Source organism: Xenopus laevis, chromosome 6L, assembly GCF_017654675.1.
Source record: "Xenopus laevis strain J_2021 chromosome 6L, Xenopus_laevis_v10.1, whole genome shotgun sequence".
Classification (NCBI taxonomy): domain Eukaryota; kingdom Metazoa; phylum Chordata; class Amphibia; order Anura; family Pipidae; genus Xenopus; species Xenopus laevis.
The window spans coordinates 92,309,211-92,327,391 of NC_054381.1; the positions used below are offsets into that span (position 1 = coordinate 92,309,211).

At 38.6% G+C, this 18,181-nt stretch overlaps 1 protein-coding gene across 2 annotated transcripts in view; it reads left to right on the top strand.

The window, feature by feature from the left end:
* The first annotated feature begins 1,364 nt into the window (after window positions 1-1,364).
* Window positions 1,365-18,181, top strand: part of slc22a23.L (solute carrier family 22 member 23 L homeolog) — a 94,896-nt gene continuing 78,079 nt past the window's right edge. Inside the window, exon 1 of one of the 2 annotated variants that reach the window (XM_018267750.2) lies at window positions 1,365-2,975. In XM_018267750.2, coding sequence (XP_018123239.1) covers window positions 2,451-2,975 — 525 coding nt within the window. In that variant the 5' untranslated portion in view covers window positions 1,365-2,450. The remainder of the gene's footprint in view (window positions 2,976-18,181) is intronic. The other variant, XM_018267749.2, reaches the window with a different exon arrangement.

Sequence of the window (18,181 nt, forward strand, 5' to 3'; positions counted from 1 at the left end):
CCCGCCGCCCGCCCTTGGTGGCTATGGTTCCCACATGTTAATGAAAAAATATTGGTGGTCAGGGCCCCCCCATTGAAAAAAACATTTGTGGTCAGGGCCCCCCATTATAAATATTGGTGGCTGGGACCCCACATGGGGAAAAAAAATTGGTGGCCAGTGCCCCCCAACATTATAAGAAAATTGGTGGCCAGGGCCCCCCTTAAAAGTCCATGTAAAAAAACTTGCCCCCCCCCACAACAGGGACCACAAAGGGTTACCTTTAGGGGGCCCTGCCATGTTACACTTACTTCATTAGTGTAGCCCACCTGCTGTCAGTGAGCTGCCAACTACAGAAGGGAGAAGGGGAGCACCGGTGTCTGTATCTTCTTCCAGTGACAGCATTTTCTTCCCTTATTGGTCACAGAATTTCAAGTCCTGGTAAAGCTGCATGGTGATTGGATGAGCTGGAGAAGTTCAAACCTCAGATATCCAATCCCTGAGCAGCTCAACCGGGACTTTAACTCAGTGACCAATGAGCGGAAGTAATAGACAGAAGATACCTCCCCTTGTGCTCCCACCCTGCCTTCCCGAAGTCAGCAGTTCTCAGAAAGCAGGGGGGCCCGGCTAATCAAGAAAGTGTGGCGTGGCTGGGCCCCCCTTACCCTCGAGGGCCCCCTACAACGCTCCCCCCTGTCCCCCCCCTGATGGCTGCCCTGTGAAGTGCACCTCTATTTTTGGAAGTTGTAAAGCTTGGTGAGTGCTGCCCACTACTAATGTAGTTGTACAACAAATCCTACTAACAAAATCTGCTGTAACTCTAACAGCTCAATCCAACGCCATTGACTAGACTAAAACTACATTATTCCTCCTGTGAATAGACTCACACCCTACTTCACGCCTGGTCCTGGACTAGCAATCTGTCGATTCTGGCAAATTCCAGAGGGGCTGCTGCAAGATGCCACTTACAGTCAATACTTATTGGGTTGGTCAGTTACTGTTTGGGCCTCTTGGTACTTAAAATGTCAGGGCCTATTTTGAATTCCATTAATGTAATGAGATGGAGCATGCTGTAATGGTATTTCAGTAAACTATAACACATATTCCATATGAATATAGTGTTATTCCTGTCATCATTTTTCTGTGAACAGTGGATGAAGCATTGGTTATTCTCAACATGGAACATTTTACTTCCAAACTGTATTTTTATTCCTGAATGTGTGTTGGAATCCTAATGATAATGAAAATGGAAAAATGTTTGTTTAACTTTTCCATGCTTTTCCATTGTACAGACACTGCAGAGGTTTTAATCAACAATGAATTCTATGAGCCTCTAATATTGTATTTATGAACTAGTGATGTCTATGTGCAGATGATTATTAGGGGGATATCACAACACAGGCCTACTCCTCCTGCCGATGCAGGGACTGGGAGTCAAGTAGCACAGTGCCAAACAATCTGGTGGTGGAGGAGGAGGTTTTATTCATTCAAACTGCTTTTTTGCCAGCAGCTTGCCAAGCAGGAGGCATCTCTATCAGGGAGCTCGTAATACCTGATCCCCTCCCCAGGGAGGCAGTGCACAGAGGCAGGTTGCCTTTAGGTGTAAGTGCCAATACTTCCGGGGGCGTTGATTAGGGATGAAAAGGCGAAGGGAGAGAGGGAAAGAGGTGGCAGCCAGCAATGCAGAAACTGACAGCGAGTACTGACCAAACCGGTTGGATGATGTTATTCCAGTCTCGGCCTTGGGAGTCGTGGAGCTGAGTGGAACACTTTCTCTCTGGGAAGGGGACAGATTGTGCGTCTGGGATCTCTGCTCGTGCTCTGCCTTCACTTCCCCGGCGCTGGAATTGGAATCCGGGGCAGCATTTCCCACAGCACGGCCGCTGCCTCCTGAGCTTTCCTTCCCAAAAGCCGATCGTGGCGCTCGCTGGTGTGAGTGAGTGAGTGAGAGAGGAGGAGGAAGAGAAGGGCAGCTAGTAACCAGACTCGATCCAGGTCCGAATTGAAGTACGCGGCTTGGCGCGCTGATTGTACATGGAGTTGCTTCCCTAGGGTCTGGGCAGGATCGGCTCTACTGCTGCTGAAAATATACACATGCTGCACTGCCGGCTAGTCCAGACATTTTATATTCACAGTAACGCGTGATGTCTATAGCAGCCCATTGAATCCTACACGAAATTTACTGAAACGCTGCTGCTGCATTGGGCTCAATCTCTTCTACCAAATATCAGTGTGAGCGGCGTATATACAGTAAAAGCTGCGCACCCCTGGCACACACCGTATATATGTAACATTGTGTTGTATCTTTCCCATCGCTACCCCAGCGATACAGTGACTGAACGGACAGTGCGCTCTGGGAGGCATCAGCGACAGACTAGTGAGTGCCAGGGTGCAGGTGGCTGCTGAGTGACAGGGCTCCGGGTGCCCGGATGGTTGCATGCTGTCACTGACGCTCTCCCCGTGCTTTGCTAAGGATGTCCAAGGAGCGGGAATGTGGTTGGAGGAGGCAGCCAGAGGCCGAGGAGAATGGTTCAGTGTTGCCGGCTTCCAGCTCTGTGGTTCCACCGTCTGAGGAAATTCCGGCGGCTCCTGTATCCCCTGGGCGACCCGAGGCCACCTCTCGCTACAACTCGCTGCTCCTGGACTATGACGGCTCGGTACTGCCATTCCTGGGCACCTACAACAAGCGGCTGGTGCTGCTCACGTGGATCCCGGCTCTGTTTCTCAGCTTCAGCCAGTTCTCAGACTTCTTCCTGTTGGATCAGCCGGACAAGTGGTGCCAGGTGAATAGCAGCCTGGGAGTGCATGGCCCCGCCGGGACACGGTCTCATGGAGGGAATGACAGCTCAGGGGCCCCGGGGCTTCTTCTCCTGCTCCCCCCGCCACAACTTCCAACCACCCCGGCTCCCACCAGCGCCACCAACCACACGGACAGCTGCCTGTGCAACAAGTGGGACTACAGGATCCGGGCCGGACTGCTACACAACGTGGTTAGCAAGGTAAGGAACCAGGGGCATTGCTGGAATTCATGTGTCCGACCTTTTCCTCCTATAAGCCTTTGTGCAAATGGTAATGGCATCTGGGGGTCCCAGTCTGTCCATAATGGACATTAAGTATACTTTCTACTCTGTGGCTTTACAGGGAAGCTGTTAAATAAAATCACAGTAAAGTTCTTTCCTCTTGCCAAGAAACCTTAGTTCAGGGCCCTCACACATTGATCCATGACCTTAAATAATCCTGTAGGAGAACCTTTAAGTGCTCATGACCTTAATTCTTCTATTTACTGCAACACACATTATATCCTCTATTAAATTAATTTCACTTTGTTATCCCATTTTCCTTTTTTGCAGTGCATTTGGCTCCCAACAAAAGGATTTTCAGCCAGAGTTCCTTTTGTTGGGAGCCAAATGCACTGCAAAAAAGGAAAATGGGATAACAAAGTGAAATTAATCTAATTTGGTGCAGAATGCGTACTGCTTATCTATACATTGCTTCCCCCACTATTAAATGTGAATTAAACCATTCACACTCTTAAGGTGGCCATACACGGGCAGATTAAAGCTGCCGACTGATTCGGCAGGTTATCTGCTCATGTGTGTGGGCTCCCGACAGGTCCTCCAGATCGATATCAGGCCAAAAATCAGCCAGATATCGATTGGTCAAGTTTGATTTTTTTGCAAGATACAGGACTGCATCGTCTGCGACCCGTCGGAGCCCATTTGTAGTATTGTAATCCGATCGTTCAGCACCAGGGCCGAACGTTCAGATTCACCCAATGGCGACAAGCCGTTAGTGGGCATATAGGGTCAAGATCCGCTCGTTTGTCAACCTTGCCAAAAAAGCCGATCTTATAGTGTATGGCCACCTTTAGGGCTCACAAGTGGTTTGATTTCTCATATGGCAAAGAGCAGGACATCACCATGGTTTGTCTTCAATTGACACCGCTGAGGTGGCCAGTGACTGCCACTTGAGAGAACTTTTGCTGGTTCAGAGGTATTGAGTTGCAGTGCTTCCTATTGCTGACAATGGGAAACAACCCATGGGGATCCCTAGTGTTGAGCAGCGCAGAACAAATTTCATTGTGTACTCTAGCCCTTATTCATCCTGTCCTTCATTTCACATCCGCCTGGCAATGAGAAAACAACATAGGATCACTTTGTTCCTATATGAATTTACCTTTTTCTATATGTGATGACAGAACAAGGCACATGGTAACTAAAAAAATTCAGTTAATTTTTTTTCATTTCAAGAAACGCATGGCGCCATACAATTTAACAGTGATTTCCCCTGCTCTTTTTTTTTCTTTTCTTTTTTTTTTTAATATATTCTGTTCTAACATACTGTATCTGCTTGTCTGCATTGTGATTCCTGCACATACTCGTTACTATATATCCAGGGATATATATCAGGCATTTTCAATGTTTTTACATGTAAATCTAGGGACAGATTTTTTCATATTATGACATCCTACAAAGAGCCCTTGAGTCGACTGGAATCCAAAAAAATCCCTTTGAGGGTCACATCCAGCCCATGATCCTTTAGTGCGATAGCGATGTATTAAAAGAAATATATTGCTGAAATATTTATTTATCCCGTTGAAAATTTGGGCAAAAACCTTTTTTATTGATATGGACTGAAAAAAAAGCTCTATAGATGCTTTTTGCATTTTGACAAATTAAATATCCAGAATTGCTTAATAAATGTTTTTTTCCCTTTCTGCTTGTTAATAATTTAGTTTTTGTGTTTCAGTTGCTATGTCTGGTGTGTCTTTATTTAATACCATTGAGAGACCCTCTCGTCTGAACATCTGTTCTCTCCCTCTGGGATGCCCTGTAGGTCTTATTACCCAGTATGTTCATTACAGGAACCCTTCAGTGACAATCGCTTTTCTTTTTTCAAAATACCCTATGAACTATACATCTTTAAATTGTATGTTGTAACATTATCCTTAGCGTAAACTGAGTTGCATAGTGCTTGAAAGAAAACTGTTATCTAATGTATTGTTTGAATTTAAGCAATGTGAATATACCAAAGCAGTTGTTTTGGCATATTTGCTATTGTGAGTGCTGTCAGGTAGCACAGACAATTGTTGGTTGCTTTGTCTACTGATACTTTGTCAGACTGAGATAGCTCTGCTATAGAGATGGTAAATTGACTGCTTACCATCTATTTTGACTATGAAGGGTGGATGATCCCCGTAGTTGTTTTAGTAGCCATAGACCCACAAATGCCATAACCCTTTAATAATCTATACTGACCATGCTGATCTTAACAAGCTGGTTTCAGATTTCATTATATTTAGTTTATTTAATTGAATATTATCTGTTTATACCTGTTTTGTAGCACACACACAAATGCTCTGCTTTTAGTCAGTTAATCTCTTTGGTTGGGGAAGATAATTTAAATCAATAATACATTTTAAGATTAGTATAAATGTATGTATATACAATTTTATATATTGTTTTCTATTGTCATGTGATCAGTGTCAGACTGGCCCACCGTGATACCAGGAAAACTCCCGGTGGGCCCTCTTGCTTCTAACCATTTGGCCTATTTCTTTTTAATAATGGAAAAATAGAGAATAGTATGTAGAGATAAAACACTAGGAGAAAAAAAGGTTGAATGAGGAGAGGAGGAATAATAGTTTGTAAAGTGGGCCCACAGCCTAAGGGTCTCTGGTGGGCCCCTGGCATCAGGCCTGGATTTGTGGCGAGGCCACATAGGCCCAGGCCTAGGGCGGCACTTGTCAGTGTTGCCTATTGTGAGAGTAAGCAAGCACCATTCCTCATGTGTATACTGTAAATCAGATAAGTGAGTCAGCATAGACACTTGCTACGGACACTGGAAGCACTGTTCTCTCTGTGATACTTGTGAGTAATGCTGAACTCTCAATCATACCAGTCTGTGCATGTACTTACAAGCAAAGGCAAATTATTCAAAAACATAAATAATTAAAGCCAACTGCAAATTTGATCGAAATAGGACATTCTATAACATGCTAAAAGTTAACTTAAAGGTGAACCGAGTACAGTAATTATTAGAGATGATTTGTGCCCTTTCCTCCCCAAATGGTTGTCACTAGTGTTGGACGAATTTGTTCCGTTTCACTTCATCATGAAAACGCGGATTTTGACGCCGTCGTCTGTTAATTGTTGCCGGCGTCTAAATTGTCACCAGCATCTAAACGTGGATATACGCAGCGAATTTGCACCTGGCAAATAAATTCGCCCATCACTAGTTGTTACAATATTCTCCTTGACGCCTTGCATAGGATTTTCATTCTGTACTTACAGAAGTAATAAAATGCTTCCTTTCGCTCCTCGTTAAATGAGAGGAGGTGATTGCATAGTTGGCAGGCTACAGTGACTGAGTGCAGTTGGCTCCAGTAATGAACAGATTTAGTTTAGAAGCTTTGTATATGTAAATGTGCTAATTTGTTAAAAATGTTGACACATTGTTTAAAAAAGTACAATTGTTTATTTGTATATCTTTCTTAATTTAACAGTTACAATGCATATGTGACCTGAGTACTCTGAAAGATCAAATATGCTATAACAGCTGTCTAAAGACATGGTTGATAGAGATAGCTATATTCATTAACTGTAGGAAATAACATTTGAGGTGATCTCTGTTTCCTTTAATTTCTCGTGGTTTAAGGCCTAGATCTTACTTCTGGTTGGAGCAAACAATTTAGAAATAAACACTTTAAAAGTGACAAGCGTGTTCTATTCCAACACTAAAATATCCTCAAACATTTTATCTGGAAACTATTCTGGAGATTATCTGGAGACTCCTTCTCTAGAAAACCTTGGGTCCCTAGGATTCAGAATAACCGATCCAACTTCTCCACACATTAATATATAAACATACATACATATACAGATAAATATACTTTTATGATATGGATTAGATGATGCATATGTTACCAGGAGTCTTCTAGCTGTTGCTTATCTATTACCCCACAGCAGCTGAGTGCTGAACATTCTGAATATGCATGAGTGTTTCTTAATATATGAGTTCATGAAGTCTAACCTCAAACAAATTCAAATAATTAATTCAGCTGCTGTTTGCTTTTCTACTCTTCTTTTAACTGATACATACTAAGAAGTTCAGATACCTGTATAATGGCACAAGGCCCGAGCATCTGTTTGTACAGTATTAAATTTTCTGTAGTCACATTTCTTTATATAACATGAGTTTAAGGGCTGAATATAAATCCAGCTCAGCTTGAATATAGTGTGTACAAAAGGAGTAAAAATTTGCTGATTACATATTTAATGTTTGACATACAGTGTATATAAGTGTTACCACACCTGTTTAATACAAGGTCTTCGTTATTAAAATGGGATCATAAAGGGGGCCGCCACCCAAAAAAACTTATTTTTTATTTTTTTTATTTTTTTGTTTAATGAAAGAGAATATAATATCCTTTATTTTAAATATATGTCTGTCATGGCCCATGAACATCATGGTGTGTTAGTTAATCAGGTGGTAAATACCTGCAATAGCAGTGTCAGTTTGTAGCCTAAATTGTAGAGCTATATGGAATGATAAGTGGGCGAAAAAAGCTTCCTGAAAATTCTCCTAAAATTCTTGCCATAAAAAAGTTCTCCACATGGTTATAAAAGGGGTAAGCATCACCCAGTGACAAAAAGCCAGACCAAAAATACATTTAAATGCCTTTCAAAATATTAAACATGCAGCAAGTGTTTGGCTTGAACTCCACTTCAAATGAGAGTTACATACGGTTCGACTGAACTTGGCAGAGGAGGAACTAAACAAACCATTCTGATGAGGTTTACATGTTGTGCATTATTAAAGGTAAATGAGCTTAATAAATAATGTCCGCAAACTCCATATCTGATCATCATAGAGGTCTCGCATAAGTTCCTGATTATACATTCATACATCTTTTTAATGGGAGACAAAAAGTTCATCATAAAGTAAACTTTAGTTCCAACACAAAAAGTGGTTTTATACACACTCCACCAAGACCCTGCATGATAATTTATAATAATAATAATGGAGATATACAAGATAATAAGATATTGGTCAGAGGCATGCACAGTATCTGCAAAAGAAACTCGTGCACACCTGGCCTCTTCAACGTTAATATACGTTAATATACCTTAATATACACAAGCAGAAGCTATAGAGAACTCTAGCACATGGGAAATAATTGCAAAATGGGGATTACACCTCTGTCAAGCCAAACATTACAACATTTTGGGGGTGCACCTGATGGAGTATGCCCCCAAAATGTTGTAGTGTTTGGCTTTACATATTAAACACAGGAGTTTTGCAATTATTTCTCATGTGCTTCAGTTTTCTATAGCTTATGAAAGTATCTGACCATTGCAAGTGGTAGCTGTTTGCATATACCGACTGCTTTGTATACTAGTATACTAGATACTCATCAGAGCAAAGGAAACTCATTTCTACCAGCTGTGCTAATGGATCTTACAGGCACAACAACGTTCAGTACAGTCATAGTCACATATTTTAGGTTCAGTAATGTGAAAACCTTCCCCTACACTGCAGGAAAGGATACAATACTTTCCCAAAATGTACATACCCTTAAAATCTATTGTATCTCTATGAATGTTCTTTGTATTTTGTTGCCTCCTTTCTCTTCTCTTTTAGAATAACTTAAAATACTAACTTAAAAAGCAGTATTACCCATGTATTGCGTAGGTTATGTAGTACTATGAAAAGAGAGGAAAAATTTGTTGGATACAATTTGTATAATGTTTAGCCTTTACACAGAAAATGCTATTGTATTTCACAAAGATAATTCCCTTATAGCTTGCTGTTTGGATTGCTGTTAAGAGGAGATGCATTGTTTGAATCATGATACTTAATTATATCTCCCTTTGAGAATATTTCTTTAACCAATGTATTTTCTATTATAAATTATTTACAATATGTCTAGTACAGTCTACCTAATAAACACTGTAGCTAGACATTGGTGAAAAACCTTCCATTATGTGAAGAAGGCAAAGCTAAATATTAAAACTGCAGTCCAATTTAAGCTAAATTAAATATATATTACAGATCTTGAATATGTTTGACCACCAAAAATTTCCTGATCGTGAATAGAATGAAAACGAAAGTACTAAAATTTGCTGGGACACTGTTCGCCAGTTTGACGTTCATAAAACTACTCCTAAATATTGTTTTCCCCTTTTCTTATTTTCAAGTAGCAGCTAAGTAAGCCTGATTGTAGAGTTTTTAGGCTGTTAGAATTTGATGCATTAGTTGCAGCTAAAGCTTCAAGTCTTTGAACATGGGTGGTAGATACTAAAGTAGTTACTACTGAGAAATGCCAGCAACTTATGTGAAGCTTAGTACAAAGTTGATCCAGGGACGGGTCCAGTTTCCATAGTGGTAATAAGTAAAACATTTCTCCCCTCTGAGGCTAATTGGAGATGCTTCAAATGGGGTTTTGCTCTGGATCAACTAGCAGTTAGAGAGGTTTCACTTTGACATACATGGTTGAACTAAATGGACAAGTGCCATTTTTTCAACCTGTGTGATTGCTGACTTCTGTGTGGAAACTGAGCTATGATTAGCTACTCACATCCCACTGTATTTCAATAGGCACATATGTAACATGTAAGAGACGAGACCAGAAAGCACCTCCTACAAGTGGAGAAGGTGTTGGCCTAACTGATAAGTGATCACACTAGTGGGAAACACTGGTTCGATTCCCAGCAGCAGCTCTTTGCAACTTGGACATGTCTCTCAATCTCCTATGTCGAAGCATATCAAGTGGGCTTATATATGGGCAATTGTGTCTATGTATAGTGGCTAGCTTGGTTGCTGAGAGAGAGATGGATGCATGTATGCCTTGGTTACTATCTTTTTCAGTGGCTACATTTACATTTCCCCACAAATCCTCTCCACATTTTAAATGGCAGCTAATGATGCGTGACGCCAGTTTTAAGATTGCCGACCATTATTATGGCTAGTTGTTCCTATCACAGTTAGTGTAATTGTGCTCTCTATGGCAGCTGAAAACAACTGACACCAGAAAAATCTTGTTTGGTATCACTAGAAATGATTCAATTGGTACGCATTCCTGATCCTTGTGATATTACTTGGAATAATTTAGTTCAAAGGGCCATTGCTCTTCTGCATGCTGGAAACTGAGTGCTGACTGTTAAAGGATGGCAGCATTTTACCACTCCCCTTTTTAGCGCTATAATGCTGGCATTACAGGGGCTTTTTTCAATTCAGATGTTTTCAGATGGTTCACCAGGAAGACTTTTTCTTTATATTTTCTAAGTGTGGCTGTTTTTCCAATATTGAAGTGTAAAGTTTCATTTTTCACTTTGTCTTTCTAAAGCAGGTCTGGAAGGGGTTTCACCGATTTATCTAAATTGATACATTATTTGATACATTTCTTATCTTTGGCCCTGCTGAGCAGAATCCCTGAGTTTCATTAAAGGCAGCTGTTAGAATTGATACAATAGTTGCTAATATTCCACAGATTCAGTTGACGCTATTAAATGTAGCAAAATTGTAACAGTTCAGAATCTGCACCTGGATTACTCAACTGTCAGACTAAAACACCAGAGACAAACTTTAAATTTACATTTTGGAAAAACGGTAAAAGCAACTGACAAAAGTATATATTTCTAATGAACAATCTGAAAACAGTTTAGAGAAACAGTATAAAGACCCACTGACCTGGTTAACTAAGCCTAAGAGGAGGTGGAATTTTTTTTTTTGTTTAAAGCCTGTATTTTTTGCTATGCCTATACAAGTTTTTAGTAAAGGTAAACTATTCCTCCCTTGATCATATATTGATCCTTCTGTAGGGAATTGTGACACAGCATCTAACTTTATTATCTAAGGTGCCACTGGATACATTAGACTATGTATGTATTTTCGAGTGTGTAGATATTTGTATGATGTCAGTTATGTTTTCATGTTATCTGTTGCCTAGAACTGCCTGTGAACAGCCTGTTCCAAAAACCGGAACATCTGCTTCAAGGTAAGGGTTTTTACTTGCTCAGAGTAGAATGATTGCTTTGTCATTTCATATGATGAATGTTAAGTAATTACCCTGAAGGTATGTGAAGAAAGGGCAGGAAGGTTTTTTTTTAACATGACATCATTGAAATATGCTCATAAGGCCATGTGAATTACCAGAAATGGTAATGAAAGAAATCTGCATTTGTGTATTATAGCATTGGCATTCATACACTGCTATTGAAAAATATACAGCTAAAATGTGTATACCATTTATTTGTACTACTGAATTAATGGGGTACCACACTTTCGCAAAGAGCATTGTTTTCCAATAGCACACCTAGGGCAAACTGACAAATAGTAGCAGGTATTGTATAAAATTGTATTAGTTGCTGTATAAGTCATCTCATCTAATGATTCATTGAGGACTGGATTTGTGCTGAATATTGTACATATTAAAATATCACTGAAGAAGCTGTTGGAGTATTTGCAAAGCAATGTCTTCAATACAGTAACATTGAATTGTGGAGTGAGACATGAATAAAATAACACAACACAAGGGGATGCTTATTAGAAGTTCCAATATATGTTATCCTTTTCTGAATATGTCTGCTATTTTGCTCTCACTGTACTGTTCTCTTAACCATACAACTAATTTAGAGAGTATTCAAAAAAGCCTGAAGTGATAGACTGATATTACATCTATAGGAAATCGGTCACTGCAGCTAAATAGCATGAAGGTCATGTGGCGTAGGATTCTCTGAAGCAGGATATTGATATGTTTATGGTAAATATTGGCCACAATTTGGGAAGTTGTTAGGTACTGAGAGATTGTTTATGTGTGGTTTTGGATCTGTCTTTTAAAAGAAAGATACAGTAGATGCAGTCCTCTAACCATTCCAAAGTATTTAATCTGTCAATGTGACAATGTGATTAATTGTCTTTAACTGTCTGTGTTTTTGCTTGTGCCTGATACCTGTGTGATCAAATATATATCTGTTTGTATGGTGTGACAACATTTATTAACAGTATCCCACTGAGTATAAATAATACATTGCTAGCTTCTTTTTCTCCTAAAGCTAAAGTCTCAAGCAGAGCCACAATTGAGCTTGCTTAGTACCATGCGTCTTAATAACCATACAAGAGTGAAAATGTGTTTTAGTACATAATGGAAACTGGACAAATAAAGACGTCCATATATAATTTATCATACATCAGTGCTATAAAGTATTGCAGGTTGGCAAGACTGGTTTACTTTTAAATGCATCTCTGTGTTTTGTAACTGGAAATTCAGCTCTAGTAGTGCAGTTGCACCAAAAAAGTAAGTGTCTGATTAATAGGGGAATCAGGACAGGTGCTTCAGTTATGTCCCCAGTAGCTCCCCGTCTACTTTTCTACTGATTCACAACACATGCTCTGTGCTGCTGTCAGTTACCTGAGCTTAGGGAACAATTCACAATAAACTCTATATATAGAATATAAATTCACAATATAAGGCTGATTAGTAATATGTAAATTTCATGGCAGCTCAGAGCAATAAGCATTAGAATTTAATAATCAGCCCTGTAGCATCAGCTTATATGACAGGTAAACCTCCTTTTCTGCTTGAAAATTTATGACAATACCTGAGCTTAGCGTCACATAAATTGCCCAGAGCACACTGAGCATGTGTGTGTCACTAACGGGGTCAGACTGGGCTGGCAGGACACCAGCTAAAAAAACAGTGGGCCCCACCAACACATACCCATGCAATGCCCTCCTGATCTCCCTCCCTGGCCCCAATCGTGGCTGTAACTAAAAAACAGGTAAGTTAGGGGAGATGTTGGGTTGCAGCTGGGGCAGGGGGCCCAGAGGGGGGGCTCCTTTGGTGGAAGCCGTCGGTGGGCATATGGCCTACCATGTTATTCAGAGTGGGATAAAACAATATGAAATTGCTACCATGACACTTCCTATCATTCTAATAGTGAAACGCCTGGAAGTTGTGACTTTGGCACGGCTGCATTTTTGGTGCTACCATAGGCACCAGGCACCTAGTTGCCAACAGTTTGTGTAATGCACATGTGCTGAACACAGAAGAAAAAAGTAACCCCTTCTACTGCAAACCGCAAGTGTACTCCGGGGGCAGAGGAATTTTTATGGTTCATTTTTTTTTTTTCTTGAACTTTTTTTTAATATGTGGCCCAGGGGTGCCTATATATAAATATGACCGTGGTCACTGGCACTTTTCATTCTGAAAATGTAAACTAGCATGTTTTCAGCCTTCTTATATTTAACTCTAAATACAGATTGTAGATATATATATATATATATATATATATATATATATATATATATATATATATATATATATATATATATATATATATATATATATATATATATAATTATATTTTCCCTTAACGTATTATGCATTTCATTTTTCTCAATATGTGCACACATTTTGTATTATCTTTATATTTTTCTCTAGGGGTTATCTGCACTGATGATTGGCGTAATTCCAATATTTGTATCTTGAATGTTTTCGTCCCTTGACCCTTATTGAACATGGTGTTTTCCAGCATTTCTCATAATAGCCCAAATTATTCTCACCAGTCAAAAGGCGTGAACTTAGTTGGCACTGCATTTTTCTTTCAGATATGAGAGGAATGTAAATGAGCAATGGAACTGGCATATTAGGCTGATGGATTGTTGTACTGAATGGAATGTTGAAGGGCAGGTGTTGAAATTATTAAGACTCAAAAGGGTTCATTCATTTTTGTTGCTAATGATAAAAGTAGAATAATTGATTATTATTAAAGAACCTTCTGCATAGGCATACTATATGTTGCATAATTACATAGTGATAAAGCAGTATGGGTAGTATGATTTTTCAACATCAAACAGATTTAATTATAGAGAAGGGTGGTGCCTGGAAGCAATCCTGCATATGGTAGCTCTGAATGGGGAATTATTATGGAACATGTTTGCCAGCTTGCCAGGTTCAATGGGGCATGACTTAATGTAGCAAGAGGACATTTTAGGTGTCCCAAATTCTGATTTTGTTATATACATAATATATATAATATATAAACAAAGCATTTGTTGAGATTTCAGTGCCACTTTAAAAGAGCAGTGTACCCCCTTGTTCAACATAATTTAAATGAATAGGGCTTGCACTGAACCTACCTTTTGCCATTGTTTAAATCATGAAATAAACTATGATTTTTGTTATTTTGAGGTAAACAGGACATACAGATGTCGGATGAATGTAGTTGTTACTTAAAGGTGAACAATTCTTTAAACTATTTTATCTGTGCAGCTACAGAATATTGTAAATTTGGAGTTCTTTAATTACTGTTTCCATGTTATCACATTGCAGCTAGGTTAGACTTGTTTAGTCCTCAAACCTGTTCTCAATTGCATTGTATAATCCCTTAGTTCCTGGCTGTACCCTCATTACTTTGCAATAAACTTTTTACACACACCTACACAAATGAGATAATTGTGGGTTTCTCCTTTTTTGCTCTTTGCTAGGTTAAAATACAACTTTTTGATATTCCTCTAATAGTCATAAAGCCTGAAAGCCACAATACTAATATCAGTCCAAGTGTGCTGAAAGCAATTACAGATTTTGTTTCAACTTGTTTCAATTACAAAATTCCGGGGAAAAATGTTTTCATTCATGATTGATTCATAAGATTTAAACAATTTTTATGCTATTTAACTGAATAATAACTGATTTTGGAAACAGGGGCAGAATTGTCTTTGGCATTATTAAATAAACATGGGGACTCTTCAAGAGATATTCAGGTGGTTTTTACTGGTCTATGGACTTGCATTGTTATATAAAAAGTACTATTATAACCAGATGCCATTATCAAATGCAGATTAGACTAAGTATTGTATCCTTAATTTGTAGCTAGATATACATTCAAATATTATATTAATGCAACTTATTAGCAAGGGATATTTCTCACTTTTTAGTAAAATAGTTCAGTAATCTAACTGCACATCTTTCCTGACTATTTCAATCTGAAATATTGCAGTATTGCAAAAAGCTGATGCCTGAATTAAAGTATAGTTTTTACAGGATATTATATAAGAAGGGACTGCATTCCAGTGTGTGACATAACTGCAATTTGCATGCTTGGTCATGTAGGAAACACAGGGCCTTGAAAAGGAGGAAGGAATTCAAAGGTTGTCTGCAGATTACAAATTTAGATACACCTTGAAACATTTAAGTAATTAAAGATGTAGCCTCCGTGCAATAACTGCATCTCCCACATAAAAATATGTTTATTTGCACCTAGTAAATATTTCACAACATAGAACTACAGTAAAAATATTTCACTACAATAAAGTACAGTAAAAATATTTCACTACAAAAAAGCACAGTAAAAATTGCTCCATATTCTGTTTAGTATTTTGACGGTGGCATTTTATCACCACAATTTTGACAAACTATGTTGAGATATATATATATAGATATCTATAGATATCTATAGATATATATAGATATATATAGCTATAGAGATATATATATATATATATATATATATATATATATAGATATATATATATAGATATATATATATAGATATATATATATAGATATATATATATAGATATATATATAGATATATATATATAGATATATATATATATATAGATATATATAGATAGATATATATATATATATCTATATATATATATAGATATCTCCCTGTAACTTTTTTTTTTTTCATTGCCCAATAATAACAGTTATTTTCAATGTAAAGATTGCTGCATGCCTTGCCTATGTTTGAAGATATGTTTTCTACCTACTAAAATAAGGATTTCAAATAAGCAGCACTTTGGTGGGCTGTTCTGCCCAAAATAGCCCAGTTCACATCAAGCCTTCAATTAAGTATGTTTTTAGCAAGATCACATAAAAGCTGTGTGATTCACCAAGGTTTCTTTGTTGATGTAACCTTTATATTATTCTTTGTGTGGTAATGGAGATATTTATGTGGTACACCACAGTGCTGCTCAACCACAGATTTAATTTGCAGAACTTGATGTGTGTTTGAATTAGAAAAAGCTTAAAAATAATGCATGCGACACCTAGGCAGTGATTTTGCCAGATCTCTGTACTAGGAGAATAATTGCATACATAAATCCCAGTTTTACATTGCTTATTATATTCGGCCCTATGTTCCTGTAAAATTAATTCTCAGTCATTACAAAGAATAAGTGGCCCCGCAACCGCAAAGTCATCATTATTTACTTCTGGACAGTGTCATCATTCACAGGACACTATGTGAAATGCTGTTTAGAATGGTTTGGGAAAAACATAACTGTACTTAAAGGTAATAATGTATGTGCTTAGTTTGGGAAACCGTGGCACCCATCTGGGAATAGATATTGTAATTTTTACAAAGTACCAAAACTGAGATATAATAAAAACAGCAATTCCTCTTATGTGCAGCTTATCTTGTAGCCTAAATGGATCATTTACATAGACTGGGGAGGTATACAAGAACACTAGGGTGTGCAAGAGACTGACTGTGGTCTGAACCTCACAAAAATGTCTGAAGTGAGGTTAAGGCCACAGCTTCAAGGGTAAAGAAAAGCCCTGTCCTAAATGTCTGACATGGGGCCAGACATTGTGTCAATTTCCCAGCTGCCCCTGGTCATGTGACTTGTGCCTGCACTTTAGGAGAGAAATGCTTTCTGGCAGGCTGCTGTTTTTCCTTCTCAATGTAACTGAATGTCAGTGAGACATGGGTTTTTACTATTGAGTGTTGTTCTTAGATCTACCAGGCAGCTGGTATCTGGTTACCTTCCCATTGTTCTTTTGTTTGGCTGCTGGGGGGGGGAAAGGGAGGGGGGTGATATCAATCCAACTTGCAGTACAGCAGTAAAGAGTGATTGAAGTTTATCAGAGCACAAGTCACATGACTTGAGGCAGCTGGGAAATTGACAATATGTCTAGCCTCATGTCATATTTCAAAATTGAATATAAAAAAATCTGTTTGCTCTTTTGAGAAATGGATTTCAGTGCAGAATTCTGCTGGAGCAGCACTATTAACTGATTCATTTTGGAAAAAAAAAATTCCCATGACAGTATCCCTGTAAAGTAAATTACTATAGTCCTTTTTTGCATAGCTTACCATGACCCCTTGTTTCAAGGGTAAGTCCATAGTTTTAGCTGTTTCTTGGACATTTTTTACCTGAAATGTCCCAGGACCAATGGACCAACAGTTTTAAAGAACTGCACTCAAAATTAAGTGTAATTCTAAGCAACTTTCTAATATATATTAATTTAAATATTTTCAGTGATTTTAAAGTTATTTTTAAATGGCATTGCCTGTTGTTTGTGGCTACATGTAAACTTTAGCTGTAGCAGGAGTTGCTTAGAATTGAATATTTTCACTTTTTTTTTATATATTTGGGTAGATTCCCCCTTTCAAAAAAGGCAAAAGGTAAAATACTTTATTTTGGCAGCTGTATTTTAATGTTCTTGCATGCTTACATACTAGTTTTGTCATAGGCCTGACAATTTGGCATACAGTATCATGGTGGGTGTGACACTTTATGCATTTTTGAGCAGGTTTATGGGCTGCACTCTTTAAGTGACATAGTGCCCTTGAGCCTTTCTATGCAGATGTCCATTTCTATAAGCTTACCAGAAGCATGTAGAAAGTTACTGCAGCAAAGTAGAGAGATCAGAGTAATGCTTTTCTTTATAAATAACATGGTGATAATATCTATAAAGTACTAATATAGTCAGAGAAAATGAGCACTTATTGCATAAATGCATGAAATATATTATTCTAGCCTGACCTAGGGTGGCCATATCTGCTTCTGGAGCACTGGGGACTGAGAATGTGACCAGTCCCCAGTGGTAGAAAAAAAAACTAGAGTAAAGGGGCACGGTAGCGGGTAGAGTTGGGGAGTGTTGGTTTAATAATCCGTGGCCATAAAAATACAGATTAAAAAGTGCCACCCTCCTTCTGTTGCTGTCCTCAACCTTCTCCTGCAGTTTATCGCCACCCTAATTACCTTATGTATTTTCCTTTGCTTTATACATGGCTTAGACGGTTGTGCAGTATTCTGTCCTTGATCATGTACGGTGTGCATGTGTTCCTCTCCACCCACCCAGAGCTTCACACGCCTCATACATAACTGGCTGATAAATATAGACAACTCTGTTGAGCCTTTCTCAGTTCGCTGCAGGCTGCTTAACTCCATGTGTACTGACTGAGCT